At 42.4% G+C, this 27,975-nt stretch overlaps 1 protein-coding gene across 1 annotated transcript; it reads left to right on the top strand.

The window, feature by feature from the left end:
- Window positions 1-133: 133 nt before the first annotated feature.
- On the top strand, window positions 134-27,975 carry LOC110461137. Its single transcript, XM_021514463.1, has 4 exons — window positions 134-793; window positions 25,942-26,058; window positions 26,346-26,483; window positions 26,819-27,975. The coding sequence occupies exons 1-4, from the start codon at window positions 505-507 to the stop codon at window positions 27,049-27,051; spliced, it is 777 nt and encodes a 258-aa protein (XP_021370138.1). The 5' UTR covers window positions 134-504; the 3' UTR covers window positions 27,052-27,975.

Below are 27,975 nucleotides of genomic sequence, written 5' to 3'. Positions count from 1 at the left end.
AAATGTACAACGGTCTATATCGATCTGCCATAATGGAGACAAGCAATAATAAATAGTTATCCACTGTCATGGAGACCGTTTATACGCGCATGCGTGTCAGTTTGTTAAGCGTTACATATTAACAAGGGTCAATGGTACATATTGGTGGCGCGTCATTGATCGTGTGATTGGTTTTGAGGCTGTTCGAGTATTTTGTGTGCCCGCCATACCCGAGGTGTCGACAGTATTAGGCAGCCAAGCAAACGTTTCATTGCTGATCGATCGATGCCTATTTGATGTTCCTTCATAGATCAACAGACATTCATTTCATTTGTTGGTAGTTAGATCGGAAGCAGAGTGTTGACAGCGCTGAAACCATTTTACCCTGGATGTACGACCTACCGTGTGCTTTACGATGTTCGGTGGACATGTCTCTGTGTGTCCCGATGTAGGTTTATAGGATGACACCCAGGAATAATGTCTCTGTTTACTAGTGTTATATAAAATGACAGCCACCTGTGAGACATGACATCGCCCCTTATCATTCTGGTGGCTAGCGCGGTCATCACTGGCGCGTTTGGTAGCCTGTTCATCCTGCTGGCCATCGCCGTGGACACATGGCAAGAAGTGTACTACGACACGTCCGTCTTTTCCCCCTATACAACCAGTAATAGTAGCTCCATCCAGATCACTCTCGCCTCATCTTCTACGTCGTTCATTACATTCAAGGAGGAGCAATCGGATGGTAGCTGGATTACCTATTACCTGTATAACACCTACAGTGGAGTCTGGCGGGTATGTGACACGCTCTCAGGTGAGATTTCAACCGCAAATACAGGTGTGATACCGTCCCAGGTGAGATATCAACCACACATACAGGTGTGATACCGTTTCAGGTTAGATATCAACCACACATACAGGTGTGTTACCGTCTCAGGTTAGATATCAACCACACATACAGGTGTGATACCGTCTCAGGTTAGATATCGACCACACATGAAGGTGTGTTACCGTCTCAGGTTAGATATCAACCACACATACAGGTGTGATACCGTCTCAGGTTAGATATCAACCACACATACAGGTGTGGCACCGTTTCAGGTTAGATATCAACCAGACATATAGGTGTGCTACCGTCTCAGGTTAGATATCAACCACACGTACAGGTGTGATACCGTCTCAGGTTAGATATCAACCACACATACAGGTGTGATACCATCTCAGGTTAGATATCGACCACACATACTGGGGTGTTACCGTCTCAGGTTATATATCAACACCACATACAGGTGTGATACCGTCTCAGGTTAGAAAACAACCACACATACAGGTGTGACACCGTCTCAGGTTAGATATCGACCACACATACAGGTGTGTTACCGTCTCAGGTTAGATATCGACCTCACATACAGGTGTGATACCGTCTCTGGTGAGATATGTATCACACACACAGATGAGACACCAAGTCTCGAGTGAGACACACTCCTAAGGAATAATTATATATATGAGTGTAACACCTGTTGGGTTATATATATATATATATATTAATGTATATATGACATACAGGTAATACCTACAGGAATGACCCTATATCGAATCAGATATTTATTTACTGCACATATGGTTGTGATATCTCTCAGGTAAAAGCCAAGTACCACATGTACAGTTGTGATGCATCTCAGGCGAGACATACATACCACACATACAGGTGTATATAAGTAACACACATACACATATAAACCCCTCCAACCTAAGTTATACATGTGGTCTCATACAGGTGTAACACATCTACGTTGATTTATACATATTACATACATGTATAACGATGGTCAGATAAGATTTATATATATCACAGCTCGCACGGGTCATATTTATACCATACATACACGGGTGACACTTTCTCACGTGAGATAAACATAGATACAAATGGGACATCTCATCTGAGACACATTCTCATATTATTTATATAGAACACACATACATGTGTGACATCTCTCAGGTAAGATACTTATAGTACATAACATACGACAGATACTGATGTATCACCTGTAAAGTAAAGATATATACCACACATACAGGTGGGTCATATCTCAGGTAAGATACTTATAGTACATAACATACGACATGTACTTGTGTATCACCTGTTAAGTAAAGATATATATCATACATATAGGTGTGACATATCTCAGGTAAGATACTTATATAACATAACATACGACAGATACTGGTGTATCACGTGTAAAGTAAAGTTATATACCACACATACAGGTGTGACATCTCTCAGGTGAGATACTTATGGTACATAACATACGACAGATACTGATGTATCACCTGTAAAGTAAAGATATATACCATACATACAGGTGTGACATATCTTAGGTAAGATACCTATATTACATAACATACGACATATACTGGTGTATCACCTGTAAAGTAAATATATATACCACACTTACATTTATGACATATCTCAGGTAAGATACTTATATTACATAACATACGACATATACTGGTGTATCACCTGTAAAGTAAATATATATACCACACATACAGGTGTGACATCTCTCAGGTGAGATACTTATAGTACATAACATACGACAGATACTGATGTATCACCTGTAAAGTAAAGATATATACCATGCATACAGGTGTGACATCTCTCAGGTAAGATACCTATATTACATAACATACGACAGATACTGGTGTATCACATGTAAAGTTAAATAAATATACCACACTTACATTTATGACATATCTCAGGTAAGATACTTATATTACATAACATACGACATGTACTTGTGTATCACCTGTTAAGTAAAGATATATATCATACATATAGGTGTGACATATCTCAGGTAAGATACTCATAGTACATAACATACGACAGATACTGGTGTATCACCTGTAAAGTAAAGTTATATACTATACATACAGGTGTGACATATCTCAGGTAAGATACTTATGGTACATAACATACGACAGATACTGGTGTATCACCTGTAAAGTAAAGATATATACCACACATACAGGTGTGACATATCTCAGGTAAGATACTTATAGTACATAACATACGACATATACTGGTGTATCACCTGTAAAGTAAAGATATATATCATACATATAGGTGTGACATATCTCAGGTAAGATACTTATATTACATAACATACGACATATACTGGTGAAACACCTGTAAAGTAAAGATATATACCATACATACAGGTGTGACATATCTCAGGTAAGATACTTATATTACATAACATACGACAGATACTGATGTATCACCTGTAAAGTAAAAAATATATACCACACATACAGGTGTGACATCTCTCAGGTAAGATGATTATAGTACATAACATACGACATTTACTGGTGTATCACCTATAAAGTAAAGATATATATATCATACATACAGGTGTGACATCTCTCAGGTAAGATACTTATAGTACATAACATACGACAGATACTGGTGTATCACCTGTAAAGTAAAATATATACACCACACAGAAAGGTGTGACATATCTCAGGTAAGATACTTATAGTACATAACATACGACAGATACTGGTGTATCACCTGTAAAGTAAAATAAATATACCACACTTACAGGTGTGACATATCTCAGGTAAGATACTTATAGTACATAACATACGACAGATACTGATGTATCACCTGTAAAGTAAAGATATATACAACACATACAGGTGTGACATCTCTCAGGTGAGATACTTATGGTACATAACATACGACAGATACTGGTGTATCACCTGTAAAGTAAAATATATACACCACACAGAAAGGTGTGACATATCTCAGGGAAGATACTTATAGTACATAACATACGACAGATACTGGTGTATCACCTGTAAAGTAGAATATATACACCACACAGAAAGGTGTGACATATCTCAGGGAAGATACTTATAGTACATAACATACGACATATACTTGTGAAACACCTGTAGAGTAAATATTTATACCACACATACACAACTATCATGCTACACATGTTTACCACACATACACAGCTATCATGCTACACATGTATACCAAACACACACAGCTATCATGCTACACATGTATCCCACACACACACAGCTATCATGATACACATGTATACCACACATACACAACTATCATACTACACATGTATACCACACACACACAGCTATCCTGCTACCCATGTATACCACACATACACAACTATCATGCTACACATGTTTACCACACATACACAGCTATCATGCTACACATGTATACCACACACACAAAGCTATCATGCTACACATGTATACCACACCCACACAGCTATCATGCTACACATGTATACCTCACACACACAGCTATCATGCTACACATGTATACCACACACACATAGCTTTCATGCTACACATGTATACCACACGCATACAGCTATCATGCTACACATGTATACCACACACACACAGCTTTCATGCTACACATGTTTACCACACACACACACCTATCATGCTCCACATGTATACCCCACACACACAGCTATAATGCTACAAATGTATACCACACATCCACAACTTTGATACCATATATAAATACCACACACACAGCTATGATGCTACACATGTATAACACACATACACAACTATCAGGCTACACATGTTTACCACACATCCACAGCTATCATGCTACGGATGTATACCACACACATACAGCTATCATGCTAAACATGTATACCACACACACGCAGCTATCATGCTACCCATGTATACCACACATCCACAGCTATCATGCTACACATGTATACCACACATACACAACTTTGATACCATATATATATACCACACACACAGAGGTGTGATAGCTGAATGTCATATTTATAACACATAATTTATAAAGGTGTGATACCAAACACATTCGTATAAATGTAACACACATACAGATACTACCCCTCTCGGGAGAGTTATATATAGGTATTGATGTTTTAGTAAAAAACAAAAGAATACTTTTATATCTTTTCATGTTAATGATTTTTGTATTAGTTAGTATGACACGGATTCGGGCTTTAATTGAGATTTTAGAAATACCAGAAATGTACAATAGAGTGGTTATGCTACTACAGTATGACCATGACTGTGGTACAATGGGTTGGTACCGTGACTGTGGTACAATGGAGTGGTACCGTGACTGTGGTACAATAAAGTGGTACAGTTAATGTGGTATGATGGAGTGGTAACGTGACTTTGGTACAATGGGTTGGTACCGTGACTGTGGTACAATGGGTTGGTACCGTGATTGCCGTACAATAGGGTGTTCACGAGACTGTTGTACAATGGGTTGGTACCGTGACTGTGGTACAATGGAGTGGTACCGTGACTGTGGTACAATTAAGTGGTACAGTTAATGTGGTATGATGGAGTGGTAACGTGACTGTGGTACAATGGGTTGGTACCGTGACTGTGGTACAATGGGTTGGTACCGTGACTGTGGTACAATGGGTTGGTACCGTGACTGTGGTACAATAAAGTGGTACAGTTACTGTGGTATGATGGAATGGTTACATGACGTGACTGTTGTACATTGAATGGAGTGGTACCGTGACTAAGATACAATAAAGAGGTACCGTGATTGCGATACAATGGAGTGGTTCCGTGACTATGGTACAATAAAGAGGTACCGTAACTTTGGTGTAATGGAGTGGTACCGAAACTGTGGTATAATGGAGTGGTTAAGTGGTACAATGGAGTGGTAACGTGACTGCGATAGAATGATGTGGGACCGTGACTGTAGTATAATAAAGTGGTACCGTGACTGTGGTACAATGAGGTGGAACCGTGACTTTTGGTACAATGAAATTGTACCGTGACTGTGTATTATTGGAGGGGTACCGTGACTGTTGTACAATGGAGCGGTAAAATGACTGCAGTACAATGGAGTGGTAGCGTGACTGTGGTACAATGGGTTGGTACCGTGACTGTGGTACAATGGGTTGGTACTGTGATTGCTGTACAATGGAGTGGTACAGTGACTGTTGTACAGTGGAGTGGTACCGTGACTGTGGTACAATAAAGTGGTACCGTGACTGTGGTTCAATAGATTAGTATGGTGACTGTTGTACAATAGAGTGGTAACGTGACTGTTGTACAATAGAGTGGTAACGTGACTGCCGTACAATCGAGTGGTAACGAGACTGCAGTAAAATGGAGTGGTCCCATGACTGTGTCAAAATAGAGTGGTAACGCAACTGCCGTACAATAGATTGGTAACGTGACTATGGTACAATGGGTTTCTACTGTGACTGTGGTACAATTTTTTTGTAACGTGACTGCGTTACAATGGAGTGGAACCGTGATTGTGGTACAATCGAGTGGTACCATGATTGCAGTACAATGGAGTGGTACAGTGACTGTGGTACAGTGGAGTGGTACCGTGACTGTGGTACAATGTAGTTGTACCGTTAATGTGGAACAATGGAGTGGTACCGTGATTTTAGTATAATGGAGTGGTAACGTGACTGTGGTGCAATAGAGTGGAAACGTGATTGTGGTACAATGGAGTGGTACCGTGACTCTGGTACAATGTAATGGTACCGTAACTGCGTTACAACGGAGTGATACCGTGACTCTGGTGTAATGGAGTGGTACCGTGATTGTGTTACAATGGAGTGGTACAGTGATTGTGGTACAATGGAGTGATACCGTGACTCTGGTATAATGGAGTGATACCGTGACTCTGGTATAATGGAGTGGTACCGTGACTGAGATACAATTACAATGGAGTGGTAACGTGACTTTGGTACGATAGAGTAGTAACGTGACTGCCGTACAATGGAGTTTGGTTTGGTTTTTATTTTGTTTAACGCCCTATTAATAGCTAAGGTCATTTAAGGAGGTGCCACCAATTGCGTAGTGTATGCCTGGTTGCGTGTGTGTTTGCAGGAGACAGGGTATGTTGTTATGCTTGCCTCCTTGTGATAGCGCGGATCTGATGCCGACTTTATAGTGCAATCTCATTGAAATGCCATCCCGAATGCACCAAGCACAGAATTCCGCCCGGTCACATTATACTTGCAATGGGTGAACCAGTTGTTGCCATTCCCCTTAATGCTGAACGTTAAGCAGAGAATAACAACTACCATTCTAAAGGACTTTGGTATGTCTCGGCCTGGGGACAGAACCCATTGCCTTCCTCACCTGGGCGAACGCTCTGAACAGTCAATCCAAAAGTGAGCCATTTCGAAGCAAGGCGCTAGGAAATTAAAGGTAGAAAGAAAAACAAAGATTCCAAATATTGCAATGGGAGCACCAGATTTATTTTGGTCGCGTTGTGTCCCAAAATAGAGGTCAACAAAGCAAATCATCAATTCTGCAGGGGGTTCCTCATTAGTCGCCTCCTACGAACATGCAGTGGGTAACAGCAGGTGTATTCTGTTCCCGATCCCCTACCTGCAGTGGGGATCAATAGAGTGGTAACGTGCCTGTCGTACAATGGAGTGGTACCGTGACTGTGATACAATGGAGTGGTACCGTGACTGCCGTACAATGGAGTGGTAACGTGACTGTGGTACAATGGAATGGTACCGTGACCATTGTGCAATGGAGTGGTACCGTGACGATTAAACAATTGAGTGGTACCGTGACTTTGGTATAATGGAGTGGTACCGTGACTGTAGTATAATGGAGTGGTAACGTGACAGTGGTATAAAGGAGTGGTAACGTGACTGTGGTACAATGGAGTGGTACCGTGACTGTGATATAAGTGAGTGGTAACGTGACTGTGGTACGATGGAGTGGTACCGTGACTGCCGTACAATGGAGTGGTAACGTGACTGTGGTACAATGGAGTGGTACCGTGACTGCCGTACAATGGAGTGGTAGCGGGACTGTGGTACGATTGAAGGGTACCGTGACGATTGTACAATGGATTGGTAACGTGACTGTGGTACATTGGAGTGGTTACGTGACCGTGGTACAATTGAGCTTTTACTTGACTGCTGTACATTGGAGTGGTTATGTGCCTGGAACAACGGAGTGATTTTGACTGCGTTATCGATTCTACATCTACTATGGTGTTTTAGAAAACGCTTATGTGTCATTACGGTGATAAACACGGAACTAAAACCGATATTCATAGTAAGGAAAGCTACCTGATTATGTCATGATAATGATATCGATCCACGTTCTCTGTAATGTTTCACGGATTCCAGTTTCACCTGACTATACGTCACAATCTATTTTTCCAGGTAATACACGCACAACGTGGTCGATCGATAACGCACCGAAGCTGGGCTTTTTATACCTCAAACTTCAACTAATCATATTTTATTCAAACGGTAAGCCATTTTGTTTTGACCTGGCAGTCATTATGCGACAAGGACTGCTAAGCACAGGTAATCCCCACTTGTATTGTAAATTAGATGGAATTGCTCAGTCCCAGCTGTACTGTAGACGACAGTCCCCAGCTGTACTGTAGACGACAGTCCCAAGTTGTATCGTAGACGACAGTCCTAGCTGTACTGTAGACGACAGTCCCCAGCTGTACTGTAGACGACAGTCCCCAGCTGTACTGTAGCCGACAGTCCCAAGTTGTATCGTAGATGACAGTCCTAGCTGTACTGTAGACGACAGTCCCCAGTTGTAATGTAGACGACAGTCACCAGCTATACTGTAGACGACAGTCCCCAGCTGTACTATAGACGACAGTCCCCGGCTGAACTATAGACGACAGTCCCCGGATGTAATGTAGACGATAGCCCCCTGCTGTACTGTAGACGACAGTCCCAAACTGTACTGTAGAGGACTGTTGCCTGAACTAATGTAGACGACAGTCCCCAGCTGTACTGTAGACGACATTCCCCGGCTGTACAGTAGACGACAGTCCCCAGTTGTATTGTAGACGACAGTCCACTGCTGTATTGTAGACGACTGTCCCAAGTTGTAATGTAGACGACAGTCCCCAGCTGTATTGTAAACGACATTCCCCGGCTGTACAGTAGACGACAGTCCCCAGTTGTATTGTAGACGACTGTCCCAAGTTGTAATGTAGACGACAGTCCCCAGCTGTACTGTAAACGACATTCCCCGGCTGTACAGTAGACGACAGTCCCCAGTTGTATTGTAGACGACTGTCCCAAGTTGTAATGTTTACGACGGTTTCAAGCTGTAATGTAAACGACAGTCCCCGGCTGTATTATAGACGACAGTCCCAAGCTGTAATGTAGACGACAGTCCCCGGCTGAAATGTAGACGACAGTCCAAAGCTGTACTGTAGACGACAGTCCCAAGCTGTACTGTAGACCACAGTCCCCAGCTGTACTGTAGACGACAGTCCCAATCTGTACTCTAGACGACAGTCCCAGCTGTACTCTCGACGACATTCCCAAGCTGTAATGTAGACGACAGGCCCCAGGTGTACTGTAGACGACAGTCCCAAGTTGTAATGTAGACGACAGTCCCCGGCTGTATTGTAGACGACATTCCCAAGCTATTACAGGTATGTAGACGACAGTCCTCGGCTGTATTATAGACGACAGTACCAAGCTGTAATGTAGACGACAGTCCCCGGCTGTATTGTAAACGACATTCCCAAGCTATTACATGTATGTAGACGACAGTCCCCGGCTGAAATGTAGACGACAGTCCCCAGCTGTACAGTAGACCCCAGTCCCCAGCTGTACTGTAGACGACAGTCCCAATCTGTACTCTAGACGACAGTCCCAGCTGTACTCTCGACGACAGACCCCAGCTGTAAAGTAGACGACAGTCCCCAGCTGTACTGTAGACGACAGTCCCAAGTTGTAATATTTACGACGGTTCCAAGTTGTAATGTAGACGATAGTCCCAAGCTGTACAGTAGACGACAGTCCCCAGCTGTACTGTAGACGACAGTCCTTAGCTTTACTGTAGACGACAGTCCCCGGCTGTACAGTAGACGACAGTCCCATGATGTAATGTAGACGACAGTCCCCGGTTGTAGTGTACACGGCAGTCCCAAGTTGTAATGTTTACGACGGTTCCAAGTTGTAATGTAGACGATAGTTCCCAGCTGTACTCTCGACGACAGTCCCCAGCTGTACTGTAGACGACATTCCCCGGCTGTACTGTAAACGACAGTCCCAAACTGTACTGTAAAGGACTGTTGCCTGAACTAATGTAGACGACAGTCCCCAGCTGTACTGTAAACGACATTCCCCGGCTGTACTGTAGACGACAGTCCCAAGCTGTACTTTAGAGGACTGTTGCCTGAACAAATGTACACGACAGTCCCCAGTTGTATTGTAGACGACAGTTCCCTGCTGTATTGTAGACGACTGTCCCAAGTTGTAATGTTTACGACGGTTTCAAGCTGTAATGTAGACGACAGTCCCCGGCTGTAATGTAGACCACAGTCCCAAACTGTAATGTAGACGACAGTCCCAAGCTATTACATGTATGTAGACGACAGTCCCGTGCTGTATTGTAGAGGACAGTTTCTAGCTGTACTGTAGACGACAGTCCCCAGCTGTAATGTAGACGACAGTCCCAAACTGTACTGTAGACGACAGGCCCCAGCTGTACTGAAGACGACAGTCCCTTGCTGTACTGTAAACGACAGTCCCAAGCTGTACTTTAGAGGACTGTTGCCTGAACTAATGTAGACGACAGTCCCAAACTGTACTGTAGATGACAGTCCCTAGATGGAATTGCTCAGTCCCAGCTGTACTGTAGACGACAGTCCCCTGCTGTACTGTAAACGACAGTCCCAAGCTGTACTTTAGAGGACTGTTGCCTGAACTAATGTAGACGACAGTCCCAAACTGTCCTGTAGATGACAGTCCCTTATTGTACTGTAGAGGACCGTTGCCTGATGTAATGTAGACGACAGTCCCCAGTTGTATTGTAGACGACAGTACCCTGTAGACGACTGTCCCAAGTTGTAATGTTTACGACGGTTTCAAGCTGTAATGTAAACGACAGTCCCCGGCTGTATTATAGACGACAGTCCCAAGCTGTAATGTAGACGACAGTCCCGAGCTCTACAGTAGACGACAGTCCCCAGATGTACTGTAGACGACAGTCCCAAGCTGTAATGTAAACGACAGTCCCGAGCTGTAATGTAGACGACAGTCCCCAGCTGTAATGTAAACGACAGTCCCGTATTGTAGACGACAGTCCCCTGCTGTATTGTAGACGACTTCCCAAGCTGTACTTTAGAGGACTGTTGCCTGAACTAATGTAGACGACAGTCCCAAACTGTACTGTAGATGACAGTCCCTAGATGGAATTGCTCAGTCCCAGCTGTACTGTAGACGACAGTCCCAAGCTGTAATGTAAACGACAGTCCCGAGCTGTAATGAGGACGACAGTCCCCAGCTGTACTGAAGACGACAGTCCCAAGCTGTAATGTAAACGACAGTCCCGAGCTGTAATGTAAACGACAGTCCCGAGCTGTAATGAGGGCGACAGTCCCCAGCTGTACTGAAGACGACAGTCCCAAGCTGTAATGTAGACGAAAGTCCCCAGCGGTACTGTAGAGTAGACGACAGTCCCGTGCTGTATTGTAGACGACAGGTTCTAGCTGTACTGTAGACGACAGTCCCCAGCTGTAATGTAAACGACAGTCCCGAGCTGTACTGAAGACGACAGTCCCAAGCTGTAATGTAGACGACAGTCCCCGGCTGAAATGTAGACGACAGTCCCCAGCTGTACAGTAGACCCCAGTCCCCAGCTGTACTGTAGACGACAGTCCCAATCTGTACTCTAGACGACAGTCCCAGCTGTACTCTCGACGACAGTCCCCAGCTGTACTGTAGACGACAGGCCCAAGCTGTAATGTAAACGACAGTCCCGAGCTGTAATGTAAACGACAGTCCCGAGCTGTAATGAGGACGACTGTCCCCAGCAGTACTGAAGACGACTGTCCCAAGCTCTAATGTAGACGACAGTCCCCAGTTGTACTGTAGACGACAGTCCCCTGCTGTATTGTAGACGACTGTCCCAAGCTGTACTTTAGAGGACTGTTTCCTGAGCTAATGTAGACGACAGTCCCCAGCTGTACTGTAGACGACAGTCGCAAGCTGTAATGTAAACGACAGTCCCGAGCTGTAATGAGGACGACTGTCCCCAGCAGTACTGAAGACGACTGTCCCAAGCTCTAATGTAGACGACAGTCCCCAGTTGTACTGTAGACGACAGTCCCCTGCTGTACTGTAGATGACACTCCCAAGCTGTAATGTAGACGACAGTCCGGAGCTGTAATGAGGACGACTGTCCCCAGCTGTACTGAAGACGACTGTCCCAAGCTGTTATGTAGACGACAGTCCCCAGTTGTACTGTAGACGACAGTCCCCGGCTGTACTGTAGACGACAATCCCAAGCTGTATTGTAGACGACAGTCCCCAGTTGTATTGTAGACGACAGTCCCAGCTGTACTGTAGACGACAGTCTCAAGTTGTATCCTAGACGACAGTCCCAGCTGTACTGTAGACGACAATCCCAAGCTGTAATGTAGACGACAGTCCCCATTTGTATTGTAGACGACAGTCCCCTGCTGTATTGTAGATGACTGTCCCAAGTTGTAATGTTACGACGGTTTCAAGCTGTTATGTAAACGACAGTCCCCGGTTGTACAGTAGACGACAGTCCCCAGTTGTAATGTAGACGACAGTCCCCAGCTATAATGTAGACGACAGTCCCCAGCTGTACTGTAGACGACAGTCCCCAGCTGTACTGTAGACGACAGTCCCAAGCTGTAATGTAGACGACAGTCCCGAGCTGTAATGAGGACGACTGTCCCCAGCTGTACTGAAGACGGCTGTCCCAAGCTGTAATGTAGACGACAGTCCCCAGTTGTACTGTAGACGACAGTCCACGGCTGTACTGTAGACGACAGTCCCAAGCTGTAATGTAGACAACAGTCCCCGGCTGTATTGTAGACGACAGTCCTAAGCTATTGCATGTATGTTGACGACATTCCCCTGCTGTACTGTAGACGACAATCCCAAGCTGTAATGTAGACGACAGTCCCAAGCTGTAATGTGGACGATAGTCCCCAGTTGTACTGTAGACGACAGCACCCAGCTTTACTGTAGACGACAGTCCCAAGCTGTAATGTAGACGACAGTCCCCAGCTGTACTGAAGACGACAGTCCCAAGCTGTAATGTAGACGACAGTCCCCAGCTGTACTGTAGACGACAGTCCCCAGCTGTATTGTAGACGACAGTCCCCAGCTGTATTGTAGACGATAGTCCCCAGTTGTATTGTAGACGACAGTCCCAGCTGTACTGTAGACGACATTCCCCGACTGTACAGTAAACGACAGTCCCCAGTTGTATTTTAACCGACAGTCCCCTGCTGTATTGTAGACGACAGTCCCAGCTGTACTGTAGACGACTGTCCCCTGCTGTATTGTAGACGACAGTCCCCATTTGTATTGTAGACGACAGTCCCCTGCTGTATTGTAGACGACTGTCCCAAGTTGTAATGTTACGACGGTTTCAAGCTGTGATGTAAACGACAGTCCCCGGCTGTACAGTAGACGACAGTCCCCAGTTGTAATGTAGACGACAGTCCCCATCTGTACTGTAGACGACAGTCCCCAGCTGTACTGTAGACTACAGTCCCCTGATTTAATGTAGACGACAGTCCCGAGCTGTACAGTAGACGATAGTCCCCAGTTGTACTGTAGACGACAGTTCCAAGCTGTAATGTAGACAACAGTCCCCAGCTGTACAGTAGACTACAGTCCCCTGCTGTACTGTAGACGACAGTCCCAAGCTGTAATGTAGACGACAGTCCCGAGCTATAATGAGGACGACTGTCCCAAGCTGTAATGTAGACGACAGTCCCCTGCTGTACTGTAGACTACAGTCCCCTGATTTAATGTAAACGACAGTCCCGAGCTGTACAGTAGACGATAGTCCCCAGTTGTACTGTAGACGACAGTCCCAAGCTGTAATGTAGACAACAGTCCCCAGCTGTACTGTAGAATACAGTACCCTGCTGTACTGTGGACGACAGTCCCAAGCTGTAATGTAGACGACAGTCCCGAGCTGTAATGAGGACGACTGTCCCCAGCTGTACTCTCGACGACAGTCCCCAGCTGTACAGTAGAAGACAGTCCCCAGCTGTACTGTAGACGACAGTCCCAATCTGTAATGTAGACGACAGTCTTCGGCTGTATTGTAGAGGACATTCCCAAGGTATTACATGTATGTAGACGACAGTCCTCGGCTGTATTATAGACGGCAGTCCCTAGCTGTAATGTAGACGACAGTCCCCGGCTGTATTGTAGACGACATTCCCAAGCTATTACATGTATGTAGACGACAGTCCCCGGCTGAAATGTAGACGACATTCAAAAGCTGTACTGTAGACGACAGTCCCCAGCTGTACTGTAGACCCAAGTCCCCAGCTGAACTGTAGACTACAGTCCCCAGCTGTACAGTAGAAGACAGTCCCCAGCTGTACTGTAGACGACAGTCCCAAGTTGTAATGTTTACGACAGTCCCAAGCTGTAATGAAGACGACAGTCCCCAGCTGTACTGTAGACGACAGTCCCCAGTTGTACTGTAGACGACAGTCCCCAGCTGTACAGTAGACGACAGTCCCCAGCTGTACTGTAGACGACAGTCCCAAGTTGTAATGTTTACGACAGTCCCAAGCTGTAATGAAGACGACAGTCCCCAGCTGTACTGTAGACGACAGTCCCCAGTTGTACTGTAGACGACAGTCCCCTGCTGTACAGAAGACGACAGTCCCCAGCTGTACTGTAGACGACAGTCCCAAGTTGTAATGTTTACGACAGTCCCAAGCTGTAATGAAGACGACAGTCCCCAGCTGTACTGTAGACGACAGTCCCCAGTTGTACTGTAGACGACAGTCCACGGCTGTACTGTAGACGACAGTCCCAAGCTGTAATGTAGACAACAGTCCCCGGCTGTATTGTAGACGACAGTCCTAAGCTATTGCATGTATGTTGACGACATTCCCCTGCTGTACTGTAGACGACAATCCCAAGCTGTAATGTAGACGACAGTCCCAAGCTGTAATGTGGACGATAGTCCCCAGTTGTACTGTAGACGACAGCACCCAGCTTTACTGTAGACGACAGTCCCAAGCTGTAATGTAGACGACAGTCCCCAGCTGTACTGAAGACGACAGTCCCAAGCTGTAATGTAGACGACAGTCCCCAGCTGTACTGTAGACGACAGTCCCCAGCTGTATTGTAGACGACAGTCCCCAGCTGTATTGTAGACGATAGTCCCCAGTTGTATTGTAGACGACAGTCCCAGCTGTACTGTAGACGACATTCCCCGACTGTACAGTAAACGACAGTCCCCAGTTGTATTTTAACCGACAGTCCCCTGCTGTATTGTAGACGACAGTCCCAGCTGTACTGTAGACGACTGTCCCCTGCTGTATTGTAGACGACAGTCCCCATTTGTATTGTAGACGACAGTCCCCTGCTGTATTGTAGACGACTGTCCCAAGTTGTAATGTTACGACGGTTTCAAGCTGTGATGTAAACGACAGTCCCCGGCTGTACAGTAGACGACAGTCCCCAGTTGTAATGTAGACGACAGTCCCCAGCTGTACTGTAGACGACAGTCCCCAGCTGTACTGTAGACGACAGTCCCCAGCTGTACTGTAGACTACAGTCCCCTGATTTAATGTAGACGACAGTCCCGAGCTGTACAGTAGACGATAGTCCCCAGTTGTACTGTAGACGACAGTCCCAAGCTGTAATGTAGACAACAGTCCCCAGCTGTACAGTAGACTACAGTCCCCTGCTGTACTGTAGACGACAGTCCCAAGCTGTAATGTAGACGACAGTCCCGAGCTATAATGAGGACGACTGTCCCAAGCTGTAATGTAGACGATAGCCCCCAGTTGTACTGTAGACGACAGTCCCAAGCTGTAATGTAGACAACAGTCCCCAGCTGTACTGAAGACGACAGTCCCCTGATTTAATGTAGACGACTTTCCCAAGCTGTAATGTAGACAACAGTCCCCAGCTGTACTGTAGACTACAGTCCCCTGATTTAATGTAGACGACAGTCCCGAGCTGTAATGTAGACGATAGTCCCCAGTTGTACTGTAGACGACAGTCCCAACCTGTAATGTAGACAACAGTCCCCAGCTGTACTGTAGACTACAGTCCCCTGATTTAATGTAGACGACCTTCCCAAGCTGTAATGTAGACAACAGTCCCGAGCTGTACTGTAGACTACAGTCCCCTGATTTAGTGTAGACGACAGTCCCGAGCTGTAATGAGGACGACTGTCCACAGCTGTACTGAAGACGACTGTCCCACGCTGTAATGTAGACAACAGTCCCCAGCTGTAGTGTAGACGACAGTCCCCGGCTGTACTGTAGACGACAGTCCAAAGCTGTAATGTAGACGATAGTCCAAAGCTGTACTGAAGACGACAGTCCCAAGCTGTAATGTAGACGACAGTCCCCAGCTGTACTGTAGACGACAGTCCCCAGTTGTACTGTAGACGACAGTCCCCGGCTGTACTGTAGACGACAGTCCCAAGCTGTAATGTAGACAACAGTCCCCGGCTGTATTGTAGACGACAGTCCCAAGCTATTGCATGTATGTAGACGACAGTCCCCTGCTGTACTGTAGACGACAGTCAACAGCTGTAATGAGGACGATAGTCCCCAGTTGTACTGTAGACGACAGCACCCAGCTGTATTGTAGACGACAGTCCCCAGTTGTATTGTAGACGACAGTCCCAGCTGTACTGTAGACGACAATCCCAAGCTGTAATGTAGACGACAGTCCCAAGCTGTAATGAGGACGATAGTCCCCCGTTGTACTATAGACGACAGCACCCAGCTGTACTGTAGACGACAGTCCTAAGCTGTAATGTAGACGACAGTCCCCAACTGTACTGAAGACGACAGTCCCAAGCTGTAATGTAGACGACAGTCCCCAGCTGTACTGTAGACGAAAATCCCCAGCTGTATTGTAGACGACAGTCCCGAGCTGTATTGTAGACGACAGTCTCCAGTTGTATTGTAGACGACAGTCCCAGCTGTACTGTAGACGACAGTCCCAAGTTGTATCCTAGACGACAGTCCCAGCTGTACTGTAGACGACAGTCCCGAGATGTACCGTAGACGACAGTCCCCAGCTGTACTGTAGACGACAGTCCCCAGTTGTACCGTAGACGACAGTCCCGGGTGTACTGTAGACGACTGTCCCAGCTGTACTGTAGACGACAGTCTCCAGCTGTACTGTAGACGACAGTCTCAGCTGTACCGTAGACGACACTCCTCAGCGGTTATCAGAGGGTCTTTATGCAAAGGATGACTTTGTTTGGGTAATAGCAACGGCGTTGCAAGATGGATATTTCTTTGGCAATGGTACAGCCGTCTTGCATTTATGCCATTTTATGGTACTTTGGGGTATACGTACTTGACACTGTGACCGTTAATCATTGACATTGGTTAGGGTTGACCTGGGACCGCTTAGTGTTGACTTGGACAGCTTAGGTTTGACCTGTAACGCTTTTAGCGTTGACCCGGGACTATTTTGTCGTGATTGCTTAAATATTCATGTGACCGATACAGGCCCTCTGCAACTCTCGTTTTCATTTCATATGAAATTTATGAAACTCGTCACGAATTTTCATTTTAGTTCGCCAGAGGCTCGCTAAATTGAAAAATTCTCGTTTAATAAATCTCATTTGAAATGGAAATTCTTGTAAGATCCTATATGTATACCGTCGCCAACTTCGTTAAACGGAGTTCATCTGAACATTTGCTAACATGAAAACATACCGGCCGCGCTGATTTTATATAGGCTAATCAAGACAAACAAGCAGTACCAAATGTCTGTTATAATGATATAGATGATGCGAACATATACCTTGGACAAACGCTGCTACAGCATTGCTGTAATGTAATACATGCTCAATGTTAGAGCGGAGACTCGTGACGTCATTGTCGTCAAACCTCGCGTGAGATCAGATTGGTTCGCCGTTAATAAGGTTTGTTGGTAGAACACGAACTGATGTACATATATGTAACACCAGACAAACTAATAAAGCGGGGCGATAGCATGTGTGATGATGTGTCGTGCCGAGAACACCGCCATTAACGTCAAAGGACACACGGCAGGTGTAACTGTGACGCTCATTCGTGTAAAGCGTTGTAGCTTATGATGTCGGATCAATTTGTCTTACTGTTGGACCAACAATATGTCTTAACATTAACTGATAGAAAATATGTTCTCATTACAACAACAAAACAACATGTCTTTATAACAACAAAACAATGTCTTATAATGACAACATGTCTTAACAACAACATAACAACATGTCGTAATAACAATAAAACAACGTCTTATAATGACATCATGTCTTAAAAACAACAAAACAACATGTCTTTATAACAATAAAACAATGTCTTATAATGACAACATGTCTTAACAACAACATAACAACATGTCGTAATAACAATAAAACAATATCCTATAATGACAACATGTCTTAACAACAACAACAGAACATGTCTTAACAACAGCAAAACAACATTTCTTAACAACAACAAACAACATGTCTTAATAACAATAAAGCAATGCCTTATAATGACAACATGTCTCAACAACAACAAAACAACCTGTATTAATAACAATTAATCAATATCGTATAATGACAACATGTCTCAACAACAACAAAACAACCTGTCTTAATAACAATTAACCAATATCGTATAATGACAACATGTCTTAAGAACAATAAAACAATATCTTATAATGACAAGATGTCTTAACAACAACATAACACCATGTCGTAATAACAATAAATCAACGTCTTAAAATGACATCATGTCTTAACAACAACTTAACAACATGTCGTAATAACAATGAAACAACGTCTTATAATGACCTCATGTCTTAAAAACAACAAAACAACGTGTCTTAATAACAATAAAGCAATGCCTTACAATGACAACATGTCTTAACAACAACAAAACAACATGTCTTAACAACAACAAAACAACATGTCTTTATAACAATAAATCAATATCTTATAATGACAAGATGTCTTAACAACAACAAAACAACATGTCTTAACAACAACAAAAGAACATGTCTTAACAACAACAAAACAACATCTCTTAATAACAATAAAGCAATGACTTATAATGACAACATGTCTGACCAACAACAAAACAGCATGTCTTAATAACAATAACCAATGTCTTATAATGACAACTTTTCTTAACAACAACATAACAACATGTCGTAATAATAATAAAACAACGTCTTATAATGACATCATGTCTTAACAACAACAAAACAACATGTCTTAATAACAATAAAGCAATGCCTTATAATGACAACATGTCTGACCAACAACAAAACAACATGTCTTAATAACAATAAAACAATATCTTATAATGAAAACATGTCTTAACAACAACAACAGTTTGTACATATTTCAATAACAACATCACAATTTTTCACAATGATTTTATACATGTCTGTGTTAGCTAGAAATTGTCATAAGAACAAAAACAAAAACAACCTATCTTACAGCTCACCTTCAACAAATGCTTTATTAATCTATGAAACATGCTTCATAATATGAAAAGGCAAAGCCTAAAAAGAGCCTAGCTTTCAGAATTAGATGTACTGCTTTCAGAATGAGATAAGATACACTTTTTTTAAAGTCGGCTAATCGAAGAATAACAATAAAACATGAGCTCTAATGAGACTTAAGACCGACATAACAATTATGGGAATTTCGTTGACAAAAAGTTTGCATAACCAGAAGCGAGATCATGATTTTCTTTCTATACCCTCTCAAAAGTTATTTTCTCCTGCTTAGTTATTCAGTACATAAGAGATTTCCTCGCCAATATTTTCGTGTGAAAGCCCAGCCAACTAAACTGCTAAGAGCCTCAAAGTTGTAAATATAAGCTAAAAAACAAATGACACCGTTTTCTTCCAGTCAAAGCTAAAGTAGATATTTGTTCTTGTGCGTAACGTATATGATGGGTCGTGTGGCGCAGTGGATAGCGCATTCGTCTTCACCAAAATGACCGGATTCAATCCCGGTCACCTGCCCAACTGTTGATTTCGACATACATGCATTATCCATTGACTCTTTGATGAGTGGTGGTGATGCATACATAAATTATGTAAAGACTATAACCAGACTTTCAAAAATGTTAATTAATTCGTTAATATTCTCAACAAATGGAAATCAAAAGCTGATGGAATTTTAGACGATGAAAAAATAAATGTATACGTTGACCTATTGGTTTAATGCCAGCTCTTTTTGAAGATATCTCACAGTAGAAAAATTAACAGAGCCTGGTTGATGACAAAATAGGATCTTCAGAAAACATCTCCGTTTTTGCATTTTTTGCCTGTGGCAAAAACTGAAATTAAAAAGTCATTAAGCACCGACAAAGAGATAAATGCAACGGCCAGCAGTTCAAAGATTTTCGGTTATTTTTCATCCTTCCGGAAATAACCGATGAAACCGATGGAGTGTGACGTGATTGTGACGTCACAGTATGATGATCTCTGAACGACGTTCCATGTCTGCTAGTATCAAAATTTATGTGATATTTTTTTTTCACTCAGAATGTATATTAGTTTTTATCTAAATAAACAAGTAATAAAACATGGGTATTTTCTTCATTATATGAAGATGTTCATGTTTGGGTTGAAACACAATTGTCTTTGCTTCAATGATATACTTCCGGTTTCCCCACTGGACGTCTACTTCCGGACGAAAAAAAATAAAGGCATTGTGTAGAAAGGGGAAACAACTCTGTTTACGCACGCACGGGCGCCTTCGGTGCCCGAGAGCTACGCTCTTATGATACAACAAAAAGCTAAATATGACTGTCACCAATTCCACCTTCTAATTTGCAGGCACAATATTTACATGTAGCAGGACATATTTCTTAATAGGAACTTCAAACGTATGGGACACTTGCTCAATGTCCGCTGACTACATCAATACTGTTGTCATATCCTCTGATAAATGCACCACATATATTGCCATCTTTTGACTATACTAATAATGTTGACCTCTGTTGACTACACTACCAATATTGCCATCTGTTGACTACACTAACACTATTGCAATCTTTTGACTAAACTAACAATAATGTTGACCTCTGTTGACTACACTACAAATATTGCCATCTTTTGACTACTCTAACAATATTGTCCTCTGTTGACTACACTCACAATGTTGCCCTCTGTTGACTACACTAACAATAATGCCCTCTTTTGACTACTCTAACAATATTGCCCTCTGTTGACTACACTGACAATAATGCCCTCTATTGACTACACTAACAATGTTGTCCTCTGTTGACTACACTTACAATGTTGCCCTTTGTTGACTACACTTACAATGTTGTCCTCTGTTGACTACACTAACAATGTTGTCCTCTGTTGACTAAACTTACAATATTGTCCTCTGTTGACTACAATAACAACATTGCCCAATGCTGACTACACTTACAATATTGTCCTCTTTGGACTACACTTACAATAATGCCCTCTGTTGACTACACAAACAATGTTGTCCTCTGTTGACTACAATAACAACATTGCGCAATGCTGACTACACTTACAATATTGTCCTCTTTGGACTACACCTACAATAATTCCCTCTGTTGACTACACAAACAATATTGCCCCCTCTCGACTATAATAAAAATGTTGTCCTCTGATGACTACAATAACAATGTTGTCCTTTGTTTACTACACTAACAATGTTGCCCTTTGTTGACTACTCTTACAATGTTGTCCTCTGTTGCCTACACTAACAATGTTGCCCTCTATTGCCTACACTAACAATATTGCCCTCTATGAACTACACTTACAATAATGCCATCTGTTGACTACGATAACAACATTGCCCTCTGTTGACTACCATAACAATGTTGCCCTATATTAACTACACTAACAACACTGCCCTTTATGCACTACACTTACAATAATGCCCTCTGTTGACTATACTAACAATGTTGTCCTCTGTTAACTACACTTACAATGTTGCCCTCTGTTGACTACACTTACAGTGTTGTCCTCTGTTGACTTCACTTACAATGTTGTCCTCTATGGATTACACTTACAATGTTGTCCTCTGTTGACTACACTTACAATGTTGCCCTCTGTTGACTTCACTTACAATGTTGTCCTCTATGGACTACACTTACAGTGTTGCCTTCTGTTGACTACACTCACAATGTTGCCCTCTGTTGACTTCACTTACAATGTTGTCCTCTATGGACTACACTTACAGTGTTGCCCTTTGTTGACTTCATTGACAATAATGCCCTCTGTTGACTATACTAACAATAATGCCCTCTGTTGACTATACTTACAATGTTGTCCTCTGTTGACTACACTTACAATGTTGCCCTCTGTTGACTACACTAACAATAATGCCCTCTGTTGACTTCACTAACAATGTTGTCCTCTGTTGACTTCACTAACAATAATTCCCTCTGTAAACTACACTTACAATGTTGTCCTCTGTTGACTTCACTAACAATGTTGTCCTCTGTTGACTATACTAACAATAATGCCCTCTGTTGTCTATACTAACAATAATGCCCTCTGTTGACTACACTTACAATGTTGCCCTCTGTTGACTACACTTACAATGTTGTCCTCTGTTGACTACACTGACAATGTTGCCCTCTGTTGACTTCACTTACAGTGGTGTCCTCTATGGACTACACTAACAATGTTGTCCTCTGTTGACTACACTTACAATGTTGCCATCTGTTGACTACACTAACAATGTTGTCCTCTGTTGACTACAATAACAATGTTGTCCTCTGTTGACAACACTTACAATAATGCCATCTGTTGACTGCACTAACAATATTGTCCTCTGTTGACTACACTTACAATATTGTCCTCTTTGGACTACACTTACAATAATGCCATTTGTTGACTACATTTACAATGTTGCCCTCTGTTGACTACACTTACAATGTTGCCATCTGTTGACTACACTAACAATGTTGTCCTCTGTTGACTACAATAACAATGTTGTCCTCTGTTGACAACACTTACAATAATGCCATCTGTTGACTGCACTAACAATATTGTCCTCTGTTGACTACACTTACAATATTGTCCTCTTTGGACTACACTTACAATAATGCCATTTGTTGACTACATTTACAATGTTGCCCTCTGTTGACTACACTTACAATGTTGCCATCTGTTGACTACACTAACAATGTTGTCCTCTGTTGACTATAATAACAATGTTGTCCTCTGTTGACAACACTTACAATAATGCCCTCTGTTGACTACACTTACAATATTGTCCTCTTTGGACTACACTTACAATAATGCCATCTGTTGACTACGATAACAACAATGTCCTCTGTTGACTACAATAACAATATTGCTTTGTTGACTACACTAACAATTTTGTTCTCTGTTGACTACGATAACAACATTGCCCTCTGTTGACCACACTTACAATGTTATTCTCTGTTGACTACGATAACAACATTGCCCTCTGTTGACTACACTAACAATAACGCCCTCTGTTGACTGCACTAACAATAACGCCCTCTGTTGACTACACTTACAATAATGCCATCTGTTGACTACACTAACAATGTTGTTCTCTGTTGACTACAATAACAATATTGCCCTCTGTTGACCACACTTACAATGTTGTTCTCTGTTGACTACGATAACAATATTGCCCTCTGTTGACCACACTTACAATGTTGTTCTCTGTTGACTACAATAACAATATTGCCCTCTGTTGACTACAATAACAAAACTGCCATCTGTTGACTACACTTACAATGTTGCCCTCTGTTGACTACACTAACAATGTTGTTCTCTGTTGACTACAATAATAATATTGCCCTCTGTTGACCACACTTACATTGTTGTTCTCTGTTGACTACGATAACAACATTGCCCTCTGTTGACTACAATAACAACAATGCCCTCTGTTGACTACACTTACAATATTGCCCTCTGTTGACTACACTTACAATGTTGTCCTCTATGGATTAAACTAACAGTGTTGCCCTTTGTTGACTACACTAACAATATTGCCCTCTGTTGACCACACTTACATTGTTGTTCTCTGTTGACTACGATAACAACATTGCCCTCTGTTGACTACAATAACAACAATGCCCTCTGTTGACTACACTTACAATATTGCCCTCTGTTGACTACACTTACAATGTTGTCCTCTATGGATTAAACTAACAGTGTTGCCCTTTGTTGACTACACTAACAATATTGCCCTCTGTTGACCACACTTACATTGTTGTTCTCTGTTGACTACGATAACAAAATTGCCCTCTGTTGACTACAATAACAACAATGCCCTCTGTTGACTACATTTACAATGTTGCCCTCTGTTGACTACACTTACAATATTGTCCTCTTTGGACTACACTTACAATAATGCCATCTGTTGACTACGATAACAACAATGTCCTCTGTTGACTACAATAACAATATTGCTTTGTTGACTACACTAACAATGTTGTTCTCTGTTGACTACACTAACAATAATGCCCTCTGTTGACTACACTTACAATAACGCCCTCTGTTGACTACACTTACAATAATGCCCTCTGTTGACTACACTAACAATATTGCCCTCTGTTGACCACACTTACAATGTTATTCTCTGTTGACTACGATAACAATATTGCCCTCTGTTGACTACAATAACAACAATGCCCTCTGTTGACTACACTAACAATAACGCCCTCTGTTGACTACACTTACAATATTGCCCTCTGTTGACCACACTTACAATGTTGTTCTCTGTTGACTACACTAACAATAACGCCCTTTGCTGACTACACTAACAATATTGCCCTCTGTTGACCACACTTACAATGTTTTTCTCTGTTGACTACACTAACAATAACGCCCTCTGTTGACTACACTTACAATAATGCCCTCTGTTGACTACACTAACCATGTTGTCCTCTATGGATTACACTAACAGTGTTGCCCTTTGTTGACTACACTAACAATACTGCCCTCTGTTGACTACATTTACAATGTTGCCCTCTGTTGACTTCACTTACAATATTGTCCTCTTTGGACTATACTTACAATAATGCCATCTGTTGACTACAATAACAATATTGCCCTCTGTTGACTACACTAACAATGTTGTTCTCTGTTGACTACACTTACAATAATGCCATCTTTTGACTACGATAACAAAATTGCCCTCTGTTGACGACACTTCCAATGTTGCCCTCTGGTGACTACACTTATAATATTGTCCTCTTCGGACTACACTTACAATTTTGCCCTCTGTTGACAACACTTATAATATTGTCCTCTTCGGACTACACTTACAATTTTGCCCTCTGTTGACCACACTTGCAATGTTGCCCTCTGTTTACTACACTTACAATGTAGCCCTCTGTTGACTACAATGACAATATTGCCCTCTGTTGACTACAATAACAATACTGCCCTCTGTTGACTACACTTACAATGTTGCCCTCTGTTGACTACACTTATAATATTGTCCTCTTCGGACTACACTTACAATAATGCCATCTGTTGACTACGATAACAACAATGTCCTCTGTTGACTACGATAACAAAATTGCCCTCTGTTGACTACACTAACAATGTTGTTCTCTGTTGACTACAATAACAATATTGCCCTCTGTTGACGACACTTACAATGTTGTTCTCTGTTGACTACGATAACAATATTGCCCTCTGTTGACTACACTAACAATGTTGTTCTCTGTTGACAACAATAACAATATTGCCCTTTGTTGACCACACTTACAATGTTGTTCTCTGTTGACTACGATAACAATATTGCCCTCTGTTGACCACACTTACAATGTTGTTCTCTGTTGACTACGATAACAACATTGACCTCTGTTGACTACACTTACAATAACGCCCTCTGTTGACTACACTAACCTTACAATATTTTCTCTGCTGTCATTAGTCTGACATTGTTGTCTGGTCTATCGTGCAGATTCCGCCCGGGCCGAGTTAGCTTCACTTGGCGACAACAAGAATGAGTGTTACAACTTTGTGTCCGAGTATGATGAGGAATCGTCCAGCCTTCCAGAGAACGGCAAGTCTATCGCACGTACGTACACGTCATCCCCAGCTGTGCTTACATCGTAATAACGTATTGTCTTTGCTCTTTGTACCTCTATATAAACCAAACCACTTATAATGTTTGACATTGCCAGGTACATATTTTGAATCGCTCAAATTCAGCAGCACATTCTAAACAGACGATACCATTAAAACTTAAACGTAACACGATTATGATTAAAACTTGGAGATTTATGTTGTATTATTGTGGTTATAACTTAGAGATTTGTGTTGTATTATTACTAATTTTAACTCATTTAACCCATTCCGGAACAGGATTGCAGAACTCTGCGGCATCTTGCTTCATCGTGAGCATAATAGATCTGGTGGCGGCCGCGGGGGTGGGGGTGATCGCCCTCACTCAGAAACAGGTGGCCGCCTGTATGGTGACGGGTGTGCTGTACTGCATGGCAGGTGAGTGTTACTACATCTATGTCACAGTCATTTCCATTATAAGCCAGACACGATACCTAATGATTGCAATTATGGCCGTGTTGGCTTCTTTTTTCACATGTTTTATTTATTTGGTATTATAGCACGTCATTTACCTCTAACATTTGTATTCTTTATATATAATAAATCTTCTGTACATTTTACATTAGTCGACTGTATATTCAGACTCCCCGTGACTATTTACACCAGTCTTTTATTTTCCGTTTTGTAACACGGGCACTTAACATTGGTGTATCTGTTACATTAACCTGTTGGTAACGTTTGTTTCAGGGATTGCTATTTATTGTTTGCTTCAGGTCTGTTCACGGTATTCGGTCTGGCCATCTTCCACACCAAGCACTACTACGAGACGTATATGTGTCACGCTCTGGAAACTCTCCCCTCCTTCGCCTGCACCGCCAGGGTCGTACAGATTAACTGGGCTTCACCCCTGGCCTGGGTGGGCGTCGTCATCTGTGTCATAGCAACAGTACTGTGGCTTTTTCTCACTAGGGCCATCCGCGTCATCAAAGCTAAGACTATGCTGTAGATTGGCGAGGGTAACGAAACGATCTATTCTGTGATATATTGCTGTCTCAAAAATGTTATTTATGTCGTGTAGACTTCAGATTAAGAATATTTCGGGATATTTTTGCAGCAAAAGCCACTGCGATGAAGACCTGATTGCTGTACATATCAATAGTGATAACGAAGTTTGCGTGTATTGTGATAAATACGTGTAGAATGCATTTTATTGTGTGAAATGTGTAATCACGTGACATGATAAATTAGCATGTTAAGTAGCATAACGACATTTAATAGTTGTGAACTAACCATTACAAATTAACCATTGGGATGGCTGTTGTTGACATGTCCAACTGTCGGTTGACGAAAGGTTGGGCGACATTTCGGTGGCCCTTGTCCATCCTGGCCCTTTGTCCATTCTGGCGACATCCAACTGCTGAAGACGTCAGGTCGCCATAGCCTTTACAGAGACTGATACTGACGTCCTAAAGGGTGATATGGTATGGGTCAGTTTCCTCATGCCGACTGCCTGCCTGGTAATCACGTGACCCATATTGTCATGTCCATGATAAATAAACTTGTATGTACTGTTATAGATATACATGTATGTACGAGCTGGTTATCTTTCGATTTTCGAAGAAATCCTGTTGTAAAGGAATTGATCCTAAAAGAGATTTCGATATTCCATTTTGGAAAATATTGTTGATTTTTTTTCCCGGATTGTAGGCCTTTTTATCACAGAAGTTCGTGTTTGACTAATCAATGCACCATTTTACCGTTTTCAAGGCGTGTTAGCCTAGTGCAAGACAAAATGTTTCAAACTAATTCTTGCTGTTAAAAATAATTGCAAATATGATCATTCAGTTTTGGTGTACTAAGACATAGTATGTAAGTAAACCTTATCCTATAGAAATACATATATAAGTAAAAATTATCCTATAGAAATACA

This window comes from Mizuhopecten yessoensis, unplaced genomic scaffold (genome assembly GCF_002113885.1).
Source record: "Mizuhopecten yessoensis strain PY_sf001 unplaced genomic scaffold, ASM211388v2 scaffold10573, whole genome shotgun sequence".
In the NCBI taxonomy this organism is placed as follows: Eukaryota; Metazoa; Mollusca; class Bivalvia; order Pectinida; family Pectinidae; genus Mizuhopecten; species Mizuhopecten yessoensis.
Note: the sequence above shows the minus strand (reverse complement) of the source record. Positions and strands in the feature narration are given on the sequence as shown.

Coding starts and splice junctions, on each gene's coding strand:
- LOC110461137 (XM_021514463.1), top strand. CDS start 505: ATGACATCGCCCCTTATCATTCTGGTGGCTAGCGCGGTCATCACTGGC. Junction 794..25,941: donor GGTATGTGACACGCTCTCAG/GTGAGATTTCAA, acceptor TCTATCGTGCAG/ATTCCGCCCGGGCCGAGTTA. Junction 26,059..26,345: donor GAACGGCAAGTCTATCGCAC/GTACGTACACGT, acceptor ATTCCGGAACAG/GATTGCAGAACTCTGCGGCA.